Below are 19,037 nucleotides of genomic sequence, written 5' to 3' on the forward strand. Positions count from 1 at the left end.
ATTTGTTTATTTATTTGAAAGGCAGAGTTATAGATAGAGAGGTGGAGAAAGAGCGAGGGAAAGAGATCTTCCATCCCCAGGTTCATTCCCCAAATGTCTGCAATGGCTGGTGCTGGGCCAGGCCAAAATCAGGAGGCTGGAACTGATTCCAGGTCTCCCACAGGAGTGGCAGGTTCCCATGAATTTCAGTAGTCTTCTGCTGCTTTTCCAGGCATATTAGCAGGGAGCCAGATAGGAAGTGGCTCAAGTGGGACTCTAACCAACATTCTTGGGATGCCAGCATCGCAGCCAGCAGTTCTTCCATGTCTGACACATGTTGGCACCTCCTTACTGATTTCTACTGATTCTTTATTAGAAAAATCAGCTTTTGTGCATATTATGAATTACAAATATTTTCTTCAGTTTTTCAGAGTTTTAAACAGGGTGGGTGCTTGTGTGTGTGTGTGTGTGTGTGTTGCATAATTTTGGCTATAGTTTTGCTCTTTTTATTTAGCTTAACATCCTTTACTGTCATGGCTTCAAGACTGTGAGACATGAGTACATGAGTTAGAGAGCAGTTCTCAACTGCAATGCTTCCTTCATTGAACCAGCAGCTGTGGTGTGATGTACCTTTGAGTCCATTTTCTTAACCATTATGCAAAGCCCCTAAGGTGGCTCAAGACCTGCTGCCTCTTTCGCCACTGGTTCAGTGTGAAACTCTAAGAAAATATGTAACTCACTGTACTTCTACACCATCGACTAAACGAGATCAGATTTATAATAGCTGTGCATTCAAATTTTCACAGACCAAGACTCTAGACTTATAAACCCATAAATTACAAGCACTTAATTGTATAACTCAAATAGTTAACACCATTCCAACAATTTATTAGTCAGTAACTCATTCTGCTGTCTGAAAAGGACTTGTGTGCCCTTGAAAGCAAGGCCAATTCCAGTGGAATCCTAGGAAGGACATTTGGCTGGATTATGACCACAGTTATAACACATTTATAAACATTTCTGCCTGCCCACTGAGTACCAGCCATTGTGCTAGCACATAGGCTGAAATGTATTCCCTCTAATTCATTCACTGAGGTTCTAGCATTCTGTGCCTCAGACTGTGCCCTCATTTGGAGATGGGATCTCATTAGAGGTAATTGTTAGTGAGACCATCAGGTTGGGCCCTAACCCACCTTAAAAGGATGGGAAATTTAGAAACAAACAGACATGCACAGAGGGAGAATAATGTGAAAAGACACAGGAGAAGATGACCACAAGTCAAGGAAGGAGGCCCAAAATAGATTCTACCAAACCTCCACTTTGGACTCCACTTTGGTCTATGGAACTGTGAGATGTAGGTTTCTGTTAATTAAGCCACTGGGTCTATGGAACATCACTACCCCAACGCCCAACCAGTGGAAACTCTTCTGCCCAACACACAATGAAGAGCAACAGAGAAGCAAGCAATCATAGTTCTCCCCCAATGGTTCATGGGGGAGAAAAGCAGGTCAATAAGCAACAGTAACAACATAATAATGTCTTCAAATGGCAGGAAGTTCTGACCTCAACACACAAAGATTTCTGAAAATAACACACAAGGAATTTTAGGGAAAAAAATTAAATAAGAATTCCTTTTATTTTTCTATTTTTCCTATCTTCACTTTTCCTGGTAAATACCCTCTTTTGTTGTTGTTTGATGCTCTGCCTTTTAAAGAAAATCCCTCTCTATAAAGGGTCCAGACTCTTCATTAGCCCAAGTGTTTATCTTCTTCCTTCTTCCTTGAGCCGTCAGGCAAGATCCTCTGCCAGCATTCATGTGCTGGCTTTTCTTACTCTCTTCCCTTCTATCTCCTCTCCTTCCTTCCTTCTTCTGTGGTCTCTGTTCCAGTGCTGTGCAGATGAGAAAACAGAGACATGGAGACCTGTCTCTGACATCACACACAATTTACAAGTATGTTCCAATGAAAACATTACTTGCTCACCCTACATGTGATACAGAATCTTGGAATTCTGGTATTTAGGCTGTCTTTAACTAATACTCAAGGAGTGACTATTTTCAAAATGAGCCTCTTATAGAAAATGCCATGAATCCCTTTCCTTTCAATCTCTATTTCTAAGCCTTAATTAAATTATTAGCAACAATAATTTCTTGCCATAACAAACTGTGTATGCTATAAACCAGGGGTGGGGAACATTTTTACTGCCAAGGGCCATTTAGCTGCTTATAACATCATTCATGGGCCATACAAAATCATCACCTTAAATTAGTTTGCTATACATTTATTGAATTTTAATTCCCACCTACAGTTGCCTTGGCAGAGCCAGACCAAATGATTTCCTAGGCTGTTCCCCAACCTTGCTAAACAAATAAATTGCACAATCACACAGCCCTTTCAGCCTGCCAGGACATAAGGGTCCTTCTATAGCATAGGAAGAACAGCACAGTGGTGTGAATATGCACTGGCACAGGAAAATTAGACCAAAATATCCTTCAGTAATTAAACACAGGTAGCAACTTATTTAGTATTTCTTTCTCTCTCAAAGCAACTTTACTTACTTTAAATCTCAAAAAAACAGGCAAAGTCATACATATATACAGAAAAATGCTGCTTTCTCCATATGTTATGAAGATTCACAAATCAAAAATAAATTGATCTTTGAATATCATAGCATTTGGCACCAATAAGAAGAAAAGTAAAAGCCTGCAATATTTTGTAATATAGTGTTTTATGCACTGAAAGAAACATTTTAGAAAAATATATATCTTTATTGGCATAGGATATCTCCTTAAATATTAGTGAAATAATAATACAATTAGGATATTTGATCTCTTAGTCACAGAAAGTTATGCCACTCTGCACAAGGCAAGCTCTAATTTAGCTCTCAATACCATCAGACTTAAAGCTGCTGCCATCAATTTAGTACTTACGAGTACACATTTGAACAAGGTATTTTATATTTTTCTGTTGAACTCACTTACTTTAATAACACAATGAGGCACACACAACTACACCCATTTCTGTGTCACAGAAATTGAAGCTCAGGGTATCTAGTTTGTTTTCCCAAGATTATACTCAGGACACACCAGGACCCCTGAAGTTCAAGTTCCCACTGTTCTCACTTGCCCATAGCAGCAGAACTAGCAGCCTACCTGATATCCACTCTCTCTCTTGTTTATTACTAATAAATACCAATTTCATCTGGGTAACAACATATCTATAAAAATTTCTAATTTCCAGAGTGGAAAGTCATTGTAATCCATAAACTGTACTTTGGAAATTAATATTTATTAAATAAAAAAAAACAAAAAAATTTCTAATTTCACTCCCTGTCTTTACTGGAAGTGACCCTATGTAACAGGTTCGAGAGGCATTCTTTTCCAAAGGAAACACAATGCTCACTTGGATAAAATCTTAAGCACCTATACTCCTACCAGGGATTCAGCCTGGAGAATTTAGCTATCACCTCACAGCCATGAAGACCAAGCACACATTATGACTGTACAACGTGGAAAAAAGACTGCCTTCTGCCAGTCTTCTTGCAGGAGATACATTCAACCTCATTTATTCAGACACTAGGGGGAAACAAGAGTTTCCTACCATTTGTAGCTGGAAAGCCTTCCCTAACGAATTCACCAAAAACTTCATAACCTGAATCAGTATGGTTCTTATGTAACACAGTTCATAAGCTTACATTTCCCAAGCCATATCTCCTTTTAAACCCTGGGGTAATGAGTCTGGGCTCTGGGATAAAAGTGAAGGACACACAGAAAAAGCTTTTATCCATAAGGACAGGAAAAATGGGGCATATGGTGACAAAGACAGAGGTAAGAGGTCTCAAAAATATCCTTTTACACTGTTGTAATTATTTTAACCTTGTTAGTAATTTTTAAAAGAAAGGAAAACAACCATAAATGGCTATGAGTCTGTACCTTCTGTGTCAAGAAATCATCAAAGTGATATTACCTTCCTTGGGTCTAGGGGATAATTCAGGATACTTTTCTGTAATGGTCTTCTTTTCAGCTGTCAACAATGACTGCAGGCAAAATAAGAATGATGGAATTTATGTGACAAGAGCAAAAAATTTATTTTTATAATAATCCAAATCTTAAATTACACACTCCTTTAACACATTCTTGTTTTCCTATACTTATATGCACCAATTTAAGGATTATTAAGGCACATACTCCTTATATACTTATAAAATTTTTATATTTTCAAGAATCTAAAGAGAGTAGACTGATAGAAAAATTTCACGTTAATATTAATGTTAATAACTTCATTTATACAACACTAACTACCTAGAAGGTCTTAATTACTGTACCCAAATTATCTTGAGAGTTTATGACAGAAATTCTCGAGGACTGTACATTGCCACATAGATGAAAATTAACAGTAGATCGCTACTAAAAATATTGTGTATATCCTTGTTTACAGGCCTTTGTATGGCTGAGAAACAGGTTTTTTTTTTTTGGCCTTTTTTTGCCCCTTATAATATTTGTTGAGCTCTTTACTTACTGTAGGGTTAATTTTATGAATATTAAAGAAACTGAAAACAGATTTCTTTGTAAAAATTAAGAATGGGAATATAAGAGAAAGGAAGAAGAATGATGGGAGTGCAAGCAGGAGGGAGGGTAGGGTGGGAAGAATCACTATGTTCCTAGCTTTCTATATGTGAAATGAATGAAGTTTGTATACCGTAATTAAATTTACAAAAAAAAAAATGAAGAATATTCCAGGTCCAGCACTATGATGTAGCAGGTAAAAGCCACCGCCTACATTGCTAGCATCATATATGCGTTTGGGTTCAAGTTCCGGCTGCTCCACTTCGAAATTAGCTCCCTGCTAATGTGCCTAGGAGTACAATAGAGGATGGCTCAAGTCCTTGGGCCCTTGCACCCACATGGAAGACCTGGAAGAAGTTCTAGGCTCCTAGCTTTGGAATGGCCCAGCTCCAGCCATTTGGGGAGTGTACCAATGGATGACAGAACTCTCTCTTTCTGCCTCTTCCTCTCTGTAACTCTGCCTTCCAAATAAATAAATAAATTTGAAAAAAAAAAAACAGAATAATCTGGTCATTTCATCAATATTGTTCTTGTGAAGACTAGTGTACACAAAATGGCTTCAACTTCTGAGAACATTATCAGAATGTAATCTCAGTTACAAATAAGCAGAAAGGTTCTGCATGACATAAAGTAGTAATACTGACCTGCCACAATTGTTAAAGGAACTCAAGGAATGAGGGGAGCGAATTATGCATGAATTACAGTGTCACTGAAAGAAAATAAAGAAGGGAATTCCAAAGAAATGTAATTGCAATGGCCTAAATGTGCAGGAATCCAGGATTTCTTTTTCAGTATTTAAGGGATATTATTTCAATAGCTACTTTACTGGAGTTCCAGAAGTATCCTGAAATCCTTCTCCACACCTGCGCCATGATTCCAAGAGGGAGACAGCTGCTCCTCCAGTCCTGATTCCCGCTTCTCTGCACGGCAGTGGCCCGTCTCCTGGGAAGGATGGATACTCTATACCCCGATTCTTCTTTCTCTGAGGTGATTTTTAAGAGGAAGAAAAAAAAAACTAAGTCAATTTCATTAAATAGATGTGAAAATGACAGCAGACAATTTGGAAATCCAGTAACAGCAGCAAGGGCACCATTTTTGTAACTCTCTGAATCTTCACATAAAGATAGAGCACCTGGATCAATAAAACCAAAAGCATGTAGACAGCACCTGCAAGTAGTCAATAAACTCCAAAATCAAGCAGGTGAGTACAAACTATCAACCCTGTGAAGTTTCACACAATAACAGGATCTGCAAGGAAGGAAGCTGAGGGAAGCCAGTGGGGGAAGCTGGCCCTGAGATCCTAGCCATCCAGGGCTCACAGGGAAGCAGAGCAGACCTCAGCCTGAGAACTGCACCTGCACCAGGTGACAGTACCATCCTAAGGGGACAAGACAGGCCAGGGGCAGCATGGGATACTTTAAACTGGTCAGGGTCCCATGCTGAGGAGAAAGTGTTGGGAGTAGAATCCACTCAGGAATACACGGACAACAGAAATAAAGAAAAGGTCCTGTTGGAGCAGTGTGACTGAGCAGAGCCAGGGACTATCTACATATAAACAAGTGGCCATGTTTTTGCAAATAGCAAGGGAAAAAAACAGCAACAATAAGGTATACAAGCTACCCTACGTCTGTTATCCTTCTCAAATTCAGGGAAAGATGACATTAAAATAAATACAGGGAATGGGCATTTGGTACAGAGGTTAAACAACCAGTTGGGAAAACCATCCCATATCGGACCAGAGTGCCCGTGTCCCACCCTTGGCTCCAATTCCAACACCAGCTTTTTGATAATGCACAGATTATGGCTCAAGTAGTGGGGTCTTGTGCCATCCACGTGGGAGAACTGAGTCCCAGATCCTGAAGGAGAAAACCATAACAATGGGACAGAACAAATACTAAACACTACAGTTCAAAAACATTTTCCTTAGCCCACATCTGGCTTTCTGCCCAGGCTGTCATTTCAACTTCCCTCAATCTCACTATGATGTATCCCTCAGAAATCCCTCCTCTGGGATACTTTCTGTACTACCATAGGCCTTAGTGGCTTTTTTTGAACCATTCATTTGGAAATAAGACACAAATTAACTTTCAATAACACCACCCCTGTTATCTTGTAAAATGTTGCTTTCCTCTATTGTCTTCTTCCTTCTGAAATCAGAATTTCATGTATAACCTATGTTCTACATGTGAAAAATTCTAGAAGTTCTAGCTTCCAGAACTTCCTGGTTTCCTCATTCATACGTAAGTAATTTTAGCATTTGTGGAATAAAGTTAGAGGCAACATAAATAATTACTCTAACTATATATAGGCCCACATCTATGCTATCTCTATGCTACCTTTTACTCTCAGGGAAGAGTTTCAGGAAAGGGCATAACCATTCCAATGCTTCAAAATGTTCAGTTGAAAAACTCTGAAGGGTCTAACAGCTTAAATATATTTAAAGTTGTTCTTTTGCTCTCAGAGAAAATAAGGAAACAGCTGTCATAGTTTATATAACTTTCATATAATTTCAAAATGAAGATTATTATATCCTAAGTAGTAAATCCTGAAATACGCAATTCTGCTTGGATTTAAAATAGGATAATTACCTAATTTTGGGACCATCAAATACCTAGGCAATGTTCAAACAACCCGGACTACTTCAATACAGCTCAACTAAAAGATTTTGACACTAGGATCCTGCATCTGTTAACTTCGCTCTCCATTTTCACTCTTCTCAACAATCTGGAACTTTTTAATGTAACAATGTCAGAAATTTGGTGATCTGTTTTATTTTCATCACTTGAAAGGAAAAGTAGCAGAAATATTTTCCGCTGTACCTGCCCTCCAGATCAGGATGCCATTAGTTGGACGCTTTTTTCTCCATGAAATGAAAAATCCCTATGGTACAAAAACTGCCCATACCAAGCTTGCTACAATCACCCTGCAAACCCCATTCTCACTCAATCTAGGGTTTTAAAAGTCAAAAATAAATGGAAACTGCTAATACATCACAATCACCATCCAGTTTTATTAATCATTTTCCACTCAAAAGTGAACAATGGGGGCCAGTGTTATGGTGCAGCAGGTTAAGCTGCTGCTTGCAATGTCAGCATCCTGTATCAGAGGGCTGGTTTAAGTCCTAGCTGCTCCAATTCTGATCTAACTTCCTGCTAAAGCAACCAGGAAGGCAGCGGAAAACGGCCCAAGTTGTTGAACCTGCCACCCACATGAGACCTGGATGGAGTTCCTGACTCCTGGCTTCAGTCTGGCCCGACCCTAGGTGTTGTGGCCATTTGGGGAGTGAATCAGCAGGTGAAAGACCTCTTTCTCTGTCTCTGTCTCTCCTTCTCTCTCTGTTGCTCTGCTTTTCAAATAAATAATTAAAAAAAAACCTGAACAATTAATTCTTCTTGGTTCTTTCCCATTCCTGATTCCCCACTGTTAAATAGTTGATGCACAGCAACCTATGAACTGAGTCTATGACTTAATCCATACAAAGATCACACTAGCAAGCACATCATCAAAATCCCTTCAAAGGTCACAGATTCAAATATTTGTTCTCACTTCCTCTAAGTTATCTGACCAAATCTATGCTAGGGGTTCACTGCTAACCTCAGAGGAGGGAAGTGTGAAGAAACACAGCAGTCCTTAACTTCACAGCAATCAGTTAAAAAATGATGCTAAGCTGGTCTTTCAATTAAATCTTTCATCTAATTACAAGTCATTTGAAACATATGTCGGTATCACATGCTGCTAAAGTGTAACCAGCTCCAAAGAAAGTAATCATGATGATTCGTATTATTCACTGGGCACTTGGAAGGTGCCAGACACTGTTAACAAACATATCATACACATTATCTCATCCAGGTCCTATACATTACATTATAATGTAATGAGTACGATTAATCCCAATTTGTAGACAAATTAAGAAGAGACCATGTAATGCCATATATCTATAAATGACTACCATAAGATCCAAACCCAGGTTGGTCTAAACCCAAGGACCTTATCCTTAATGTGGCTACAATTTTACACAAATGAGAAAGACACCCCTTTCCATGTACTTTTAGTTCAATCTATCAGAAAACTGCCATTAATGGATTGATGTTGTTAGGAAACACTGTGGAAAAGTATCACAACAAACATGCAAGTCTAACAGGTGCTCATCACTAATGAGGCTCCATAAGGCACAGAAGTTCTTAATCCATACAACAAAAGGCACCTGCTCTCATACTAAAAGCCAATGGAATTTCAGTACTTTTTTTACTAGTTAGCTATTTTTAAGATTTATTTATTTTTACTTGAAAGTCAGAGTTACACACAGAGAGAAAGAGATGTAGAGAGAAAAGAAGAGAGAGAGAGAGAGAGAGAGAGGACTTCGATCCTCTGGTTCACTCCCTAATTGGCCACAATGGCCAGAGCTGTGCCAATCCGAAGCCAGGAGCCAGGAGCCAGGAGCTTCTTCTGGGTCTCCCAGAGGTGCAGGGGCCCCAGGACTTGGCCATCTTCTACTGCTTTCCCAGGCCATAGCAGAGAGCTGGATAGGAAGTGGAGCAGCTGGGACTCGAACCAGTGATCATATGGGATGCTGGCACTGCAGGCAGTGGCTTTACCCACTACGCCACAGCACCGGCCCCTAGTCAGCTATTTCAAAATGGAAGACATGGAGATGCCTCAGAAATCTGACAACTGATCTACAAATGACCCAGCTATCCCAATTTGAGATTTACCCAAACAAAGTGATATCAGCATATGAAAGAGTTATCTGTACCCCTACCTTTATTGCAGCTGAATTCACAATAGCTAACATATAGAATCAACGCAGATGTCCATCAACTGATGCCTGGATAAAGAAAACATGGTATATACACAATATGGTATATATACACACTTGGCCATAAAAAAGAATGAAATCCTGTCTTTTGCAACAAAATAGATGCAACTGGATACCATTATGCTAAATGAAATAAGCAGTCTCAAAAAGACAAATATCATATTTACTTTGATATGGCAGTTAATATAGAATACAAAAAATATACATACAAGAACAAAGCAGATATCTTGTGACATTATTGTTGCTTTTAGCTCTTGTTTACACTCCTATGGAACTGTGGTCTTCCTACTTCTTATTTTCCATTTATTATTTATAAATATCTATTTAAAAAGAAGAATTACAGGGGTTGGGGGAGGAACAGGTGAAATCTTCCATCTATTCCATCCACTGGTTTATTCCCCAAATGGCTGCAATGGCTGGGGGCTGGTCCAGACTGCAACCAGGAACCAGGAACTTCATCATTGTCTCCCATATGGGTGAAGAAGCCAAGGGACTTGGGCCACCCTTTACTGCTTTCCCAGGCGCATTAGCAGAGAATTGGATCAGAAGTGGAGCATATGGGATCCCAGCGTTGCAGGTGTCAACTCAACCAATGATGCCACAATGCTAGCCCTGTCTTCCTACTTTTTAATTGCTGAATATTATGGTTAGTGGTGAATCAAGAGTGTTATTATTCATATGGTTGAAATCACATTTTCACAAAAATTAATGAAAAGATGGGAGGGAAGGAGAGATACTGGGAAGGAGAGGGAGGGAGAGAAGTACAGTTATCTTAGAACTGTACTGATGAAATAGGAGAAATCTGTTCTCTTTGTATTAATAAAAAGAGTTCATTGATGATGGAATTGAAACATAAGTTTACCTTGAGGCAAAAATTTTTGAAATCCATGCATTCTTATTATTAAAAAATAATTTCAGCAAACTAGAACTTGCAATAGCTTAGACACAGGAAACAAGAAGATACAAGATAAGCCCTGCCCACAATAAATCAACACAACTACTGGATGTCAACACACATACACATAAATACACAAAAAAGGTACAAGAGTAATAAGAGAAATCAATGGGAGGATACATAGGCAGTATATACAACATGAAAATGTAATTCTAAAAATCACTTTCTCTCAATAAAGTCTCACTGTAACCCTGTGATTTGAATAGGGCAAGAATCACATACTCACTTCAAAATGGGGGAAAGTCTAAAATTCAGTCAAGAACTTCCAGCAATGCAAGGGAGTCTAGTGAAGGAAACACCTGCTACATTGCATTCAGAAAACACTGTGTGTGCTGTTTTAAACTACCCACCTACATGAGGATAGCAGTTCACACTTCTGGTGTGTCGCTCCCACTCTTCGTGGAGGAATGACACTGGACCCTGCGTTGTTCTTTTGTCTGCTCGGCCCTCCCCGGGTTTGCTGCTGGTTCTTCCCGGGTTGGCTACCATCCCTTCCACCTCCGTGGAAGGGCGGTTCCCCCTGCAACTTTCCCCACTTCCACAGGGGAGCGGCACACCGCCGGCCGGCCGGCTCTCTCGGGGGCTGCACAGGTGTTCCTCTTAGATGTTCCTGGTGCATGTTGTCTCTCTCCTCCTTTATAGTCCTCTTCCACCAATCCCAACTCTGCTACCCACACGCCGAGTACGCTGCTCTCCTCCAATCAGGAGCAGCTCCTGCAGCTTGTCAAGTTGGCGAGAGGCAGCTGGGTAGAAGCTGTTTCCTCCTCTCCCAGCGCCATATTGTAGGAGAGCAGATGCATAGAGTAAGTCTTAATTCCAGTAACAGTCTAGTCCGAGTTGCTCCCCACAGATCCCCCTTTCTTTTTATTTTTGGCGTTGATACGCGCCTGTCTTCGGTGGCCCGTGGCACACACTCTGATCTGCTTGCTAGAGTTGTCCACAGGTGCTTACAAGCCCTACCAGTCAGGGAAACCGAATCCGGGTCCTCTCTTCGCCATGTTGTGAGAAGGTTTTTAGGCGCTGATGCCTGCCTGTGTTCGGTGCCCTGCAGCGCATGCTCTACTCTGCTAGAACTGCCTACAGGTGCTTACAAGCCCTACCAATCAGGCAAACCGAATCCGAGCCTTCTCGTTGCCGTATTGTGGGGAGACTTATTGATGTTGATTCGTGCCTATCTTCGGTGACCTGCAGCTCATACTCTGGTCGAACTGCCTGCTGGTGCTTATCGCCTCACTAATCAGGCAGACCGAATCCAAGCCCTCTCATTGCCATGTTGTGGGGAGGCCTTATTTTTCTCTGTTTCTCTATCTCCGGGCATTCCTGTTTCTCCTATTTTACTTCTATCTGCCAGCATTCCTATTTCTCTCATTTTACTTCTAAACTTCTGTTTCTCTTATCCCTGCGGCTTCCCGGCGCCCGCCCCGAGGCTGCTTCTCAGCGCCTCGCCCCGCAGCTGCTTCCCGGCTCTGCGCGGCTTCCCGGCTTCACGTGCGCTCTGCGGTCTCTGCGCCCTTCACGCCCACACCACGGCCTCTGCGCTAGCCCCGCGTTCCCTATCTACTTGCGCCCCGCGCGCTCTCTGCACACGGCGGCTTCCGCGAATCACACAGCCTAGCTCACGTTTCCGCCACCGGTATTCAGTCTAAGTTCCCTGGGCTAACCTGGCAAATTCAACCTAGCTCACGTCTGCGCCCTTCGGTTTGGCTTCCCGTCTTTTGCTCCCCGGGCTAATCTGACGGATTCCAACCTGGCTTACGTGTCTCTGCCTCTCGTTTTAGCTTTTCGCCTTTTGCTCCCCGGGCTGAATTGACGAATCCCAAGCTAGCTTACGTCTCCGCCTCAGCCTGCCCCCGTGGCTTCATCCTCCCTAACATTTTTCTCTACCCGGTATGTTTCCTAACTTTTCTTCCAACAATATTCCCGTCTCATTTCTCCTGGCTTCTCCCCACAGTCCGCATCCGAGTCTAAGTTTCTTCTAGGTTTCACTTTCGCTTTCAATCTCCTAGCTTCCCCGCCATAGTCCGTATCCGACTCTAAATTTCTTCTTGCTTTCACTTTCACTTTCAATCCTAGCTTTCAATCCTAACTTCTTTCCCACAGTCCATATCCGAGTCTATGCCTAGGCTTTCGATAGCTTCTTCCGGCACCTTTTCCGTCTGGCTTTTCCCTAGGCTCTTTGCTAGTCTCTCTCTCCGGTATTTTCCCACTTTTTCCCTCCTAGGTTTCCTATCCAAGTCACGGCACCATTATGTCGCTCCCCCTCTTCGTGGAGGAACGACACAGGACACTGCGTTGTTCTTTTGTCTGCTCGGCCCTCCCCGGGTTTGCTGCTGGTTCTTCCTGGGTTGGCTACCGTCCCTTCCACCTCCGTGGAAGGGCGGTTCCCCCTGCCACTTTCCCCACTTCCGCAGGGGAGCGGCACACCGCCGGCCGGCCGGCTCTCTCGGGGGCTGCTCAGGTGTTCCTCTTAGATGTTCCTGGTGCATGTTGTCTCTCTCCTCCTTTATAGTCCTCTTCCACCAATCCCAACTCTGCTACCCACACGCCGAGTACGCTGCTCTCCTCCAATCAGGAGCAGCTCCTGCAGCTTGTCAAGTTGGCAAGAGGCAGCTGTGTAGAAGCTGTTTCCTCCTCTCCCAGCGCCATATTGTGGGAGAGCAGATGCATAGAATAAGTCTTAATTCCAGTAACAGTCTAGTCCGAGTTGCTCCCCACACTGGTGCAGGTTGCTACTTCCAGGGGGAATCAACATGTGCTTCATTCTCAAAGAGCTGTTCCGTTTAGACCTATCTTGTAACTCCCTGAAGAACTGTAGCATGAGTCTGACTTTTTTTTTTTTTTCAGAAAACTTGAGCCATCCCAGAGCTGGGACAATTCTTACACAGCATTTACTCAACACATCTTTAAGAGCAAGTATGGGTCACAGCAGCCTAGAGCAATGGACAACAGTCAGGACGAGATACACAGAATGAAATACAATAAAAGGAACAAACTGGGAAAGGAGATATGAGGTAAACAAAAGCTTATAAAAGTTCCTTTATATACAAAGGCATCAAAAGGCCAAAGGAATGACCTAGAAAACTCATGAAGACTTAAGAATATCTGAAGCACTCAACTCTGGCTGACATTAAGGATCCATGCAAGCAAGAAGTCAAAGTTAAGACATAGTTACAAACATCTTGGCTGCGTATGAAAAACACACCTGCACACAGAGCCAATCTGCAAATGGGGAAGGTATTTTTTCCCTCAGATTTTTCCCTCTACCTTTCTGTATTTGCTTTTTTTCTTTCTTTTCTTCCTTTCTTCTTTCCTTCCCTCCCCTCCACTCTCTTTTTTTCTGTCTTCAGGCATTTCAAGAAATTCTATCATCACACTAATTAACCACTAAGTTAAAGGACCACTAAAAGTTAAAGATGTCAGTGGCAATATAGAAAATGCAGATTTCAAAATATAGTTCAGGAAGCTCACTAAAATATCACACTACAAACAGCAATAGCAAACCTCATGGAAATGGAGAATATAATTTCCAGAGTTGTCACACTGTAATATCCAAATCCAGTTCTCAATATAATTTTTGAAGACATGCAAAGAAATAGGATAATACAGCCTATATAAAGGAAAAAATCCAGATATCAATCTTTACAAAGATATTAAATAAATAATATTAAATATATTCAAAGAATTAAAGAAAACCACAAAGAACTAAAAACTAGGAAGCGGGAATAGCAATTTGCAAAATAAACAATCAATAAAGAGAGAAATTAAAAAAAATGAGCCACATGTAAATTCTAGAGGAAAATTCACTGACAGATTTGACAGCAGATTTGAAGAAAGAAGAATCAGTGAATTTAGAGACAGATTTAACTGAGGTTATCTCTCCTAAGGAAGCAGACAGGAAAAGGAGTGAAGAGAAATAAACAGAACTTGAGACCCACAAAACACTAAGTACACCAACATAACAAAAGTGTTAGCTCAAAAAGAGAGAAGGAGCAGGAAGAGAGAATATATGAAGAAATGGCTGACAATTCTGATAAAAGAAATTAATATACATATGCAAAAAGCTCAATAAAAACTAACCAAAATAAAACACAAAAAGATCCACACTAAGAAATACTTCCCAAGACAGAATCTTGAAAGGAGCAAGAGAGAAGTGACTTGTCACATAAAAGGGATACTCATTAAAGACTGACAACAGGTTTCTGATCAGAAACTATGGAGGCCAGTAAGCAGTGGGATAACATGCTTGCATGTAAAGTGCTTGGAGGGAAAAGGTCCACCATGAATTCTATATTGAATAAAACTATTCTGAAGGAATAAAACAGAAGTTAAGATATGCCTGGATAAACAAAAGCTGACCAGGTCCATAAGTAGTACAAATATCCTACAAGAAATGCTAAAGGAACTTTATCAGGATGAAATGAATAGCAATTAGATAACATAAAGCCATACGCATAAAAAAGAATGGCAAGTATATGAATGTAAATATAAAAGCCAGCAATATTGCAATTATCAGTTTATAAGTCCTTCTTCCTCATGTTATTTAAAAGGAAACTCATAAAACAACAATTACATCTCTGTGATAACGGGTTCATGATGCATAAAGGTGAAAATATAAGAACTAAAGATCTGGAGCTCTACAAGGTCAGAATTTTTATATGTTACATCAGTTAAGTTGGTATTCATTCAGACTATGTTATTATAAATTGTAAAATCCAGGGAAACAGCTAAGAGAAAAAAAACTAAAAGAGAAAATGAAAAAGAAACAAGGAATTAAAACAGCACACTAGAGAATAAAATTTCACACAAAAAGGAAGTAATGGAGAAATTAGGGGAAAAAGGTATAAATATACAGAAAACAAAATATCATAATCAGTAATTAAATATAAATGCATTAAACTCTCCATTCAAAAGGCAGAGATGCCAGAGTGTATTAAAAGAGCATGAATCAAATATATTCTGTCTATAATAGTCACTTTAAGTCCAAAAAACAAAAAAATTAAAAGTGAAAGGATGGAAAAGATAATCCATGCAAATAGCAACCAAGAGAGATCAGGGGTGGTTACATCAGTATTACATAAAACCAACCTGAAAATAACCACTGTTATGTGAGACAAGAAAGGGCAAATTATAATTAAAGGGGGGGGCACTAGAGCAGGCACTGTGGTATAGGGAGTTAAGCCAACGCCTACAGTGCTGGCATCCCATACATAGCTCTCTGCTATGGCCTGAGAAAGCAGTGGAACGATGGCCTAAGTCCTTGGGCCCCTGCACCTGTGTGGGAGAACCAGAGGAACCTCCTGGCTCCTGGCTTTGGATTGGCCTAGTTCCGGCTGTTGTGGCCATCTGGGGAGTGAACCAGAGGATCAAAGACTGCTCTCTCTTTCTCTCTGCCTCTGCTTCTCTGTAACTCTGCCTTTCAAATAAATAAATAAATAAATGTCTTTTAAAAATGGCATTATGTTGCAGTGGCTTAAGCTTCTGCCTGCAACATCCACATCCCAGATCAGAGAGCCAGTTTGAGTCCCAGATTAGCTTGCTGCTAATGTGCCTATGAAGGCAATGGAGGAAGGCCCAAGGACTAGGGCCCTTTTCACCCATGTAGGAGACCAAGATGGAGTTCCTGGCTCCTGGCTTCTGCATGGCCCTGCCCTGGTCATTTCGGCTACTTGAGAAGTGAACCAGAAGATGGAAAAGAATCATTTTCATTCTCTCTCTCCCTTTCCCCTGTAGCTGCCTTTCAAAGAAGTAAATAAATAAATATTTTTTTAAAAGTATCTGCCAAGAAGATAGAATAATTTAAAATAAACATAATTCTATTAACACAGGCTTGGAATATATTAAACAAAAACTCATAGAATTGAAGGAAAAACCTGACAATTCCACAATAGATGGGGACTTCAATATCCTCCTTTCAATAGAATCAGACAGAAAGTTAGTAAGAAAATAGAAGGGGTTGAACACCCTACAAGCTGTCTAAATTTTACAGACATATGAAGAACACAACATATAATACCAACAAAGACTACTTTTTTCTCAGGTGTACATGGAACATTCTCTAGCACAGACTACAAGTATGCCACAAAACACCACTCAATATATTCTAAAATTCTGAAATCATACAAAATATATTCTTTGATCACAGTGGAATGGAACTAGAAATCGATGACAGGAAAACTGGGAAATTCACAAATAAGGAGAGGTTAAACCACACATTACAGTGAGTCAAAGAAAAATTAGAAATAAATTAGAAAGCAAATAAGGAAATGATTTCAAAACCATGAAAATGAAAATATAACATACCAAAATCTAGGAGATAGAGTGTTCACAGAAAAATTTACAGATGTAAATATCTTAAAGAGATAAAAAGACACCAAAATCAATAACCTTACACATGAAGGAACTAGAGGGGAAAAAAGGCAAGCTAAATCTAAAACTAATACCAAAAAAGAGAAAATAATGAAGACTACAGCAGAGACAGATAACATAGATAGTAGAGTTTATCAACAAAACAAATAATAAAAGTTGTTTCTTTGAAAAACATGAAATTAAAAACTTTTAACTAAGCTGATGAAGAAAATGAGTTATAAGATTTAAGTTACGAAAACAGAAAGAAGTGGGAGAATTACTACCAAACTTAAGAGAACACTAGGGGCCAGCATTGTTGCACAGCGGGTTAAAGTCCTGCCCTACAGCACTGGCATCCCATATGGGTGCCAGTTTGAGTCCCTGCTGCTCTGCTTCCAATCCAGTCCTCTGCTATGGTCTGAGAAAGCACAGGAGGATATCCCAAATGCTTGGGCCCATGCACACATGTGGGAGACCTGGAGGAAGCTCCTGGCTCCTGATCGACTCAGCTCTGCCTATTGCAGAACCAGGAGATGAAACACCTCTCTGTCTGCCTCTACCTCCCTCTGTATCTCTGCCTTTCAAATAAACAAAATAAACTTTAAAAAATTAAAAAAGAATATTAATAAATAAACAACAAAAATAAGGGAACTTAGAGGAAATAGACAAATTCCTGAAATGCAGAAACCACCAAAACTGACTCAAGAAGAATTTAAAAAATCTGAGCACATCAACAAGTAAAGTGACTGACTCAATAACTGAAAGCCTGCCAACAAAGAAAAGTGCAGGACTAGATGAATTCAGTTATTTATTTATTTTTTTAACTTTTATTTAATGAATATAAATTTCCAAAGTACAGCTTATGGATTACAATGGCTTCCTCCCCGATAATGTCCCTCCCACTCGCAACCCTCCCCTTTCCCATTCCCTTTCCCCTTCCATTCACATCAAGATTCATCCCCTGGTATGTTTCTAACTCTACCGTTTGAGGTAAGTCAGCTTGAGCATGTCCCGAATTGCACATCTCTTCCCTCTCTTATTCCCACTCTTATATTTAACAGCGATTACTTTTCAGTTAAGTTTCAGCACTTAATAATAATTGTGTATTGATTACAGTATTCAACCAAAATTATTTAAAAATGAACACAAATCATTCTCAAATTCTCCTAAAAATACAAGACAATAACACAGCTAACCCTTCTGAGGTCAGCATACCCTAATAAAACCAATATCCTTTATGAAAATACTAAAAACCTCACCAAATCACTAGCAAACTGAATCAAGTAAAAGATTACGAGGATTATACACCACTACCAAGTGGGATCTATACTAGGCATACATAAGTGGTTCAATACCTAAAAATCAATGACTGTAATATACCACATTAGGAGAACATAAGAAAAAATACAGGTAATCTATTGATACAGAAAAATGTTTTTAAAAATTCAATATGTTTTCATGATTAAAACATTTAACAACTAAATACAAGGCAATTTCTTTACGTGACACATTGCTTTTCTGAAAGGGGTCCCCTTAAGATCAGGAAAAAGACAAGGATAACACTTTTGCCACTTCAATTAAACACTGTACTGGAACTACGCAAGAAAAATAAATGCATCTGAATTTGAAAGGAAGAAGAAAAATGATCTCTATTTGAAGATGACATGATCTTATAAATAGGATACAAATGAACCCACACAAAACTACTAAAGCTAATAAATACAGAAAAGTTCCAGGATACAAGAGAAATACAGAAAAAATGAGCTGTATTTCTATACCATAGCAATAAACATTTCAGCAAGCAAATTTTTGAAAAAATTCCATCTACTGTATCACAAAAAAAAGCACTTAGGGATAAATGTATCCAAGTAGCTACAAGATTTCTACATAGAATACCATAAAACACAGCTGAAAGGAATGAAAAATAAATGGAAGAACACCTTATATTAATAGATGAGGGGACTTCATATTATTACAGCAGCAATAACACACAAAGCCTTCTACAGACTCTGTGTAATCCTTAACAAAACCTCAACAACCTCTTGTACACAAATGTAAAACGTTATCCTAAAATTCATAAATTCGAAGAGTCTTAAATGCCCAATCAATCTTGAAAAGTAAAGACAAAACTGAAAAACTCACATACCAGTTTTAAATTTACTATAAAGTTTACTATAAATTTAATCAAAGCAATATGGTACTGGCATAACAAAAGGTCTATTCATTGAAATAGAATTCACAGTCCAGAGTTAAATCCAGAGATCTATGGCCTACTGGTTGTTGAAAAACATGCTAAGAGTATTCAATATCAGAAAAAAAAAAAAAAACAACTGATGTCACTCCCCCTCTTCGTGGAGGAACGACACTGGACCCTGCGT

General features: G+C 39.7%; 1 protein-coding gene across 6 annotated transcripts in view; it reads right to left on the reverse strand.

Moving 5' to 3' along the window:
* Positions 1–417: 417 nt before the first annotated feature.
* The window catches only part of LOC149126182 (uncharacterized), a 29,594-nt gene continuing 10,974 nt past the window's right edge, over positions 418–19,037 (reverse strand). For 2 of the 6 annotated variants that reach the window (XR_016235602.1, XR_016235601.1), the window contains exons 3-5: positions 5,407–5,525; positions 3,945–4,014; positions 419–1,869 (exon numbers count right to left, since the gene is read on the reverse strand). Coding sequence is in view for 1 of the 6 variants with exons in the window: in XM_089335192.1 (XP_089191318.1) it covers positions 1,688–1,869; positions 3,945–4,014; positions 5,407–5,525 (371 nt within the window). In the remaining 5 variants the exon portion in view is untranslated. Of the gene's footprint in view, positions 1,870–3,944; positions 4,015–5,369; positions 5,526–9,302; positions 9,369–10,664; positions 10,959–19,037 lie in introns of those variants that run through there. The other 4 variants (XR_016235600.1, XR_016235599.1, XR_016235598.1 and 1 more) reach the window with 4 other exon arrangements.

Source organism: Oryctolagus cuniculus, chromosome 6 (genome assembly GCF_051225735.1).
Source record: "Oryctolagus cuniculus isolate XC-2025 breed Fujian yellow rabbit chromosome 6, ASM5122573v1, whole genome shotgun sequence".
In the NCBI taxonomy this organism is placed as follows: Eukaryota; Metazoa; Chordata; class Mammalia; order Lagomorpha; family Leporidae; genus Oryctolagus; species Oryctolagus cuniculus.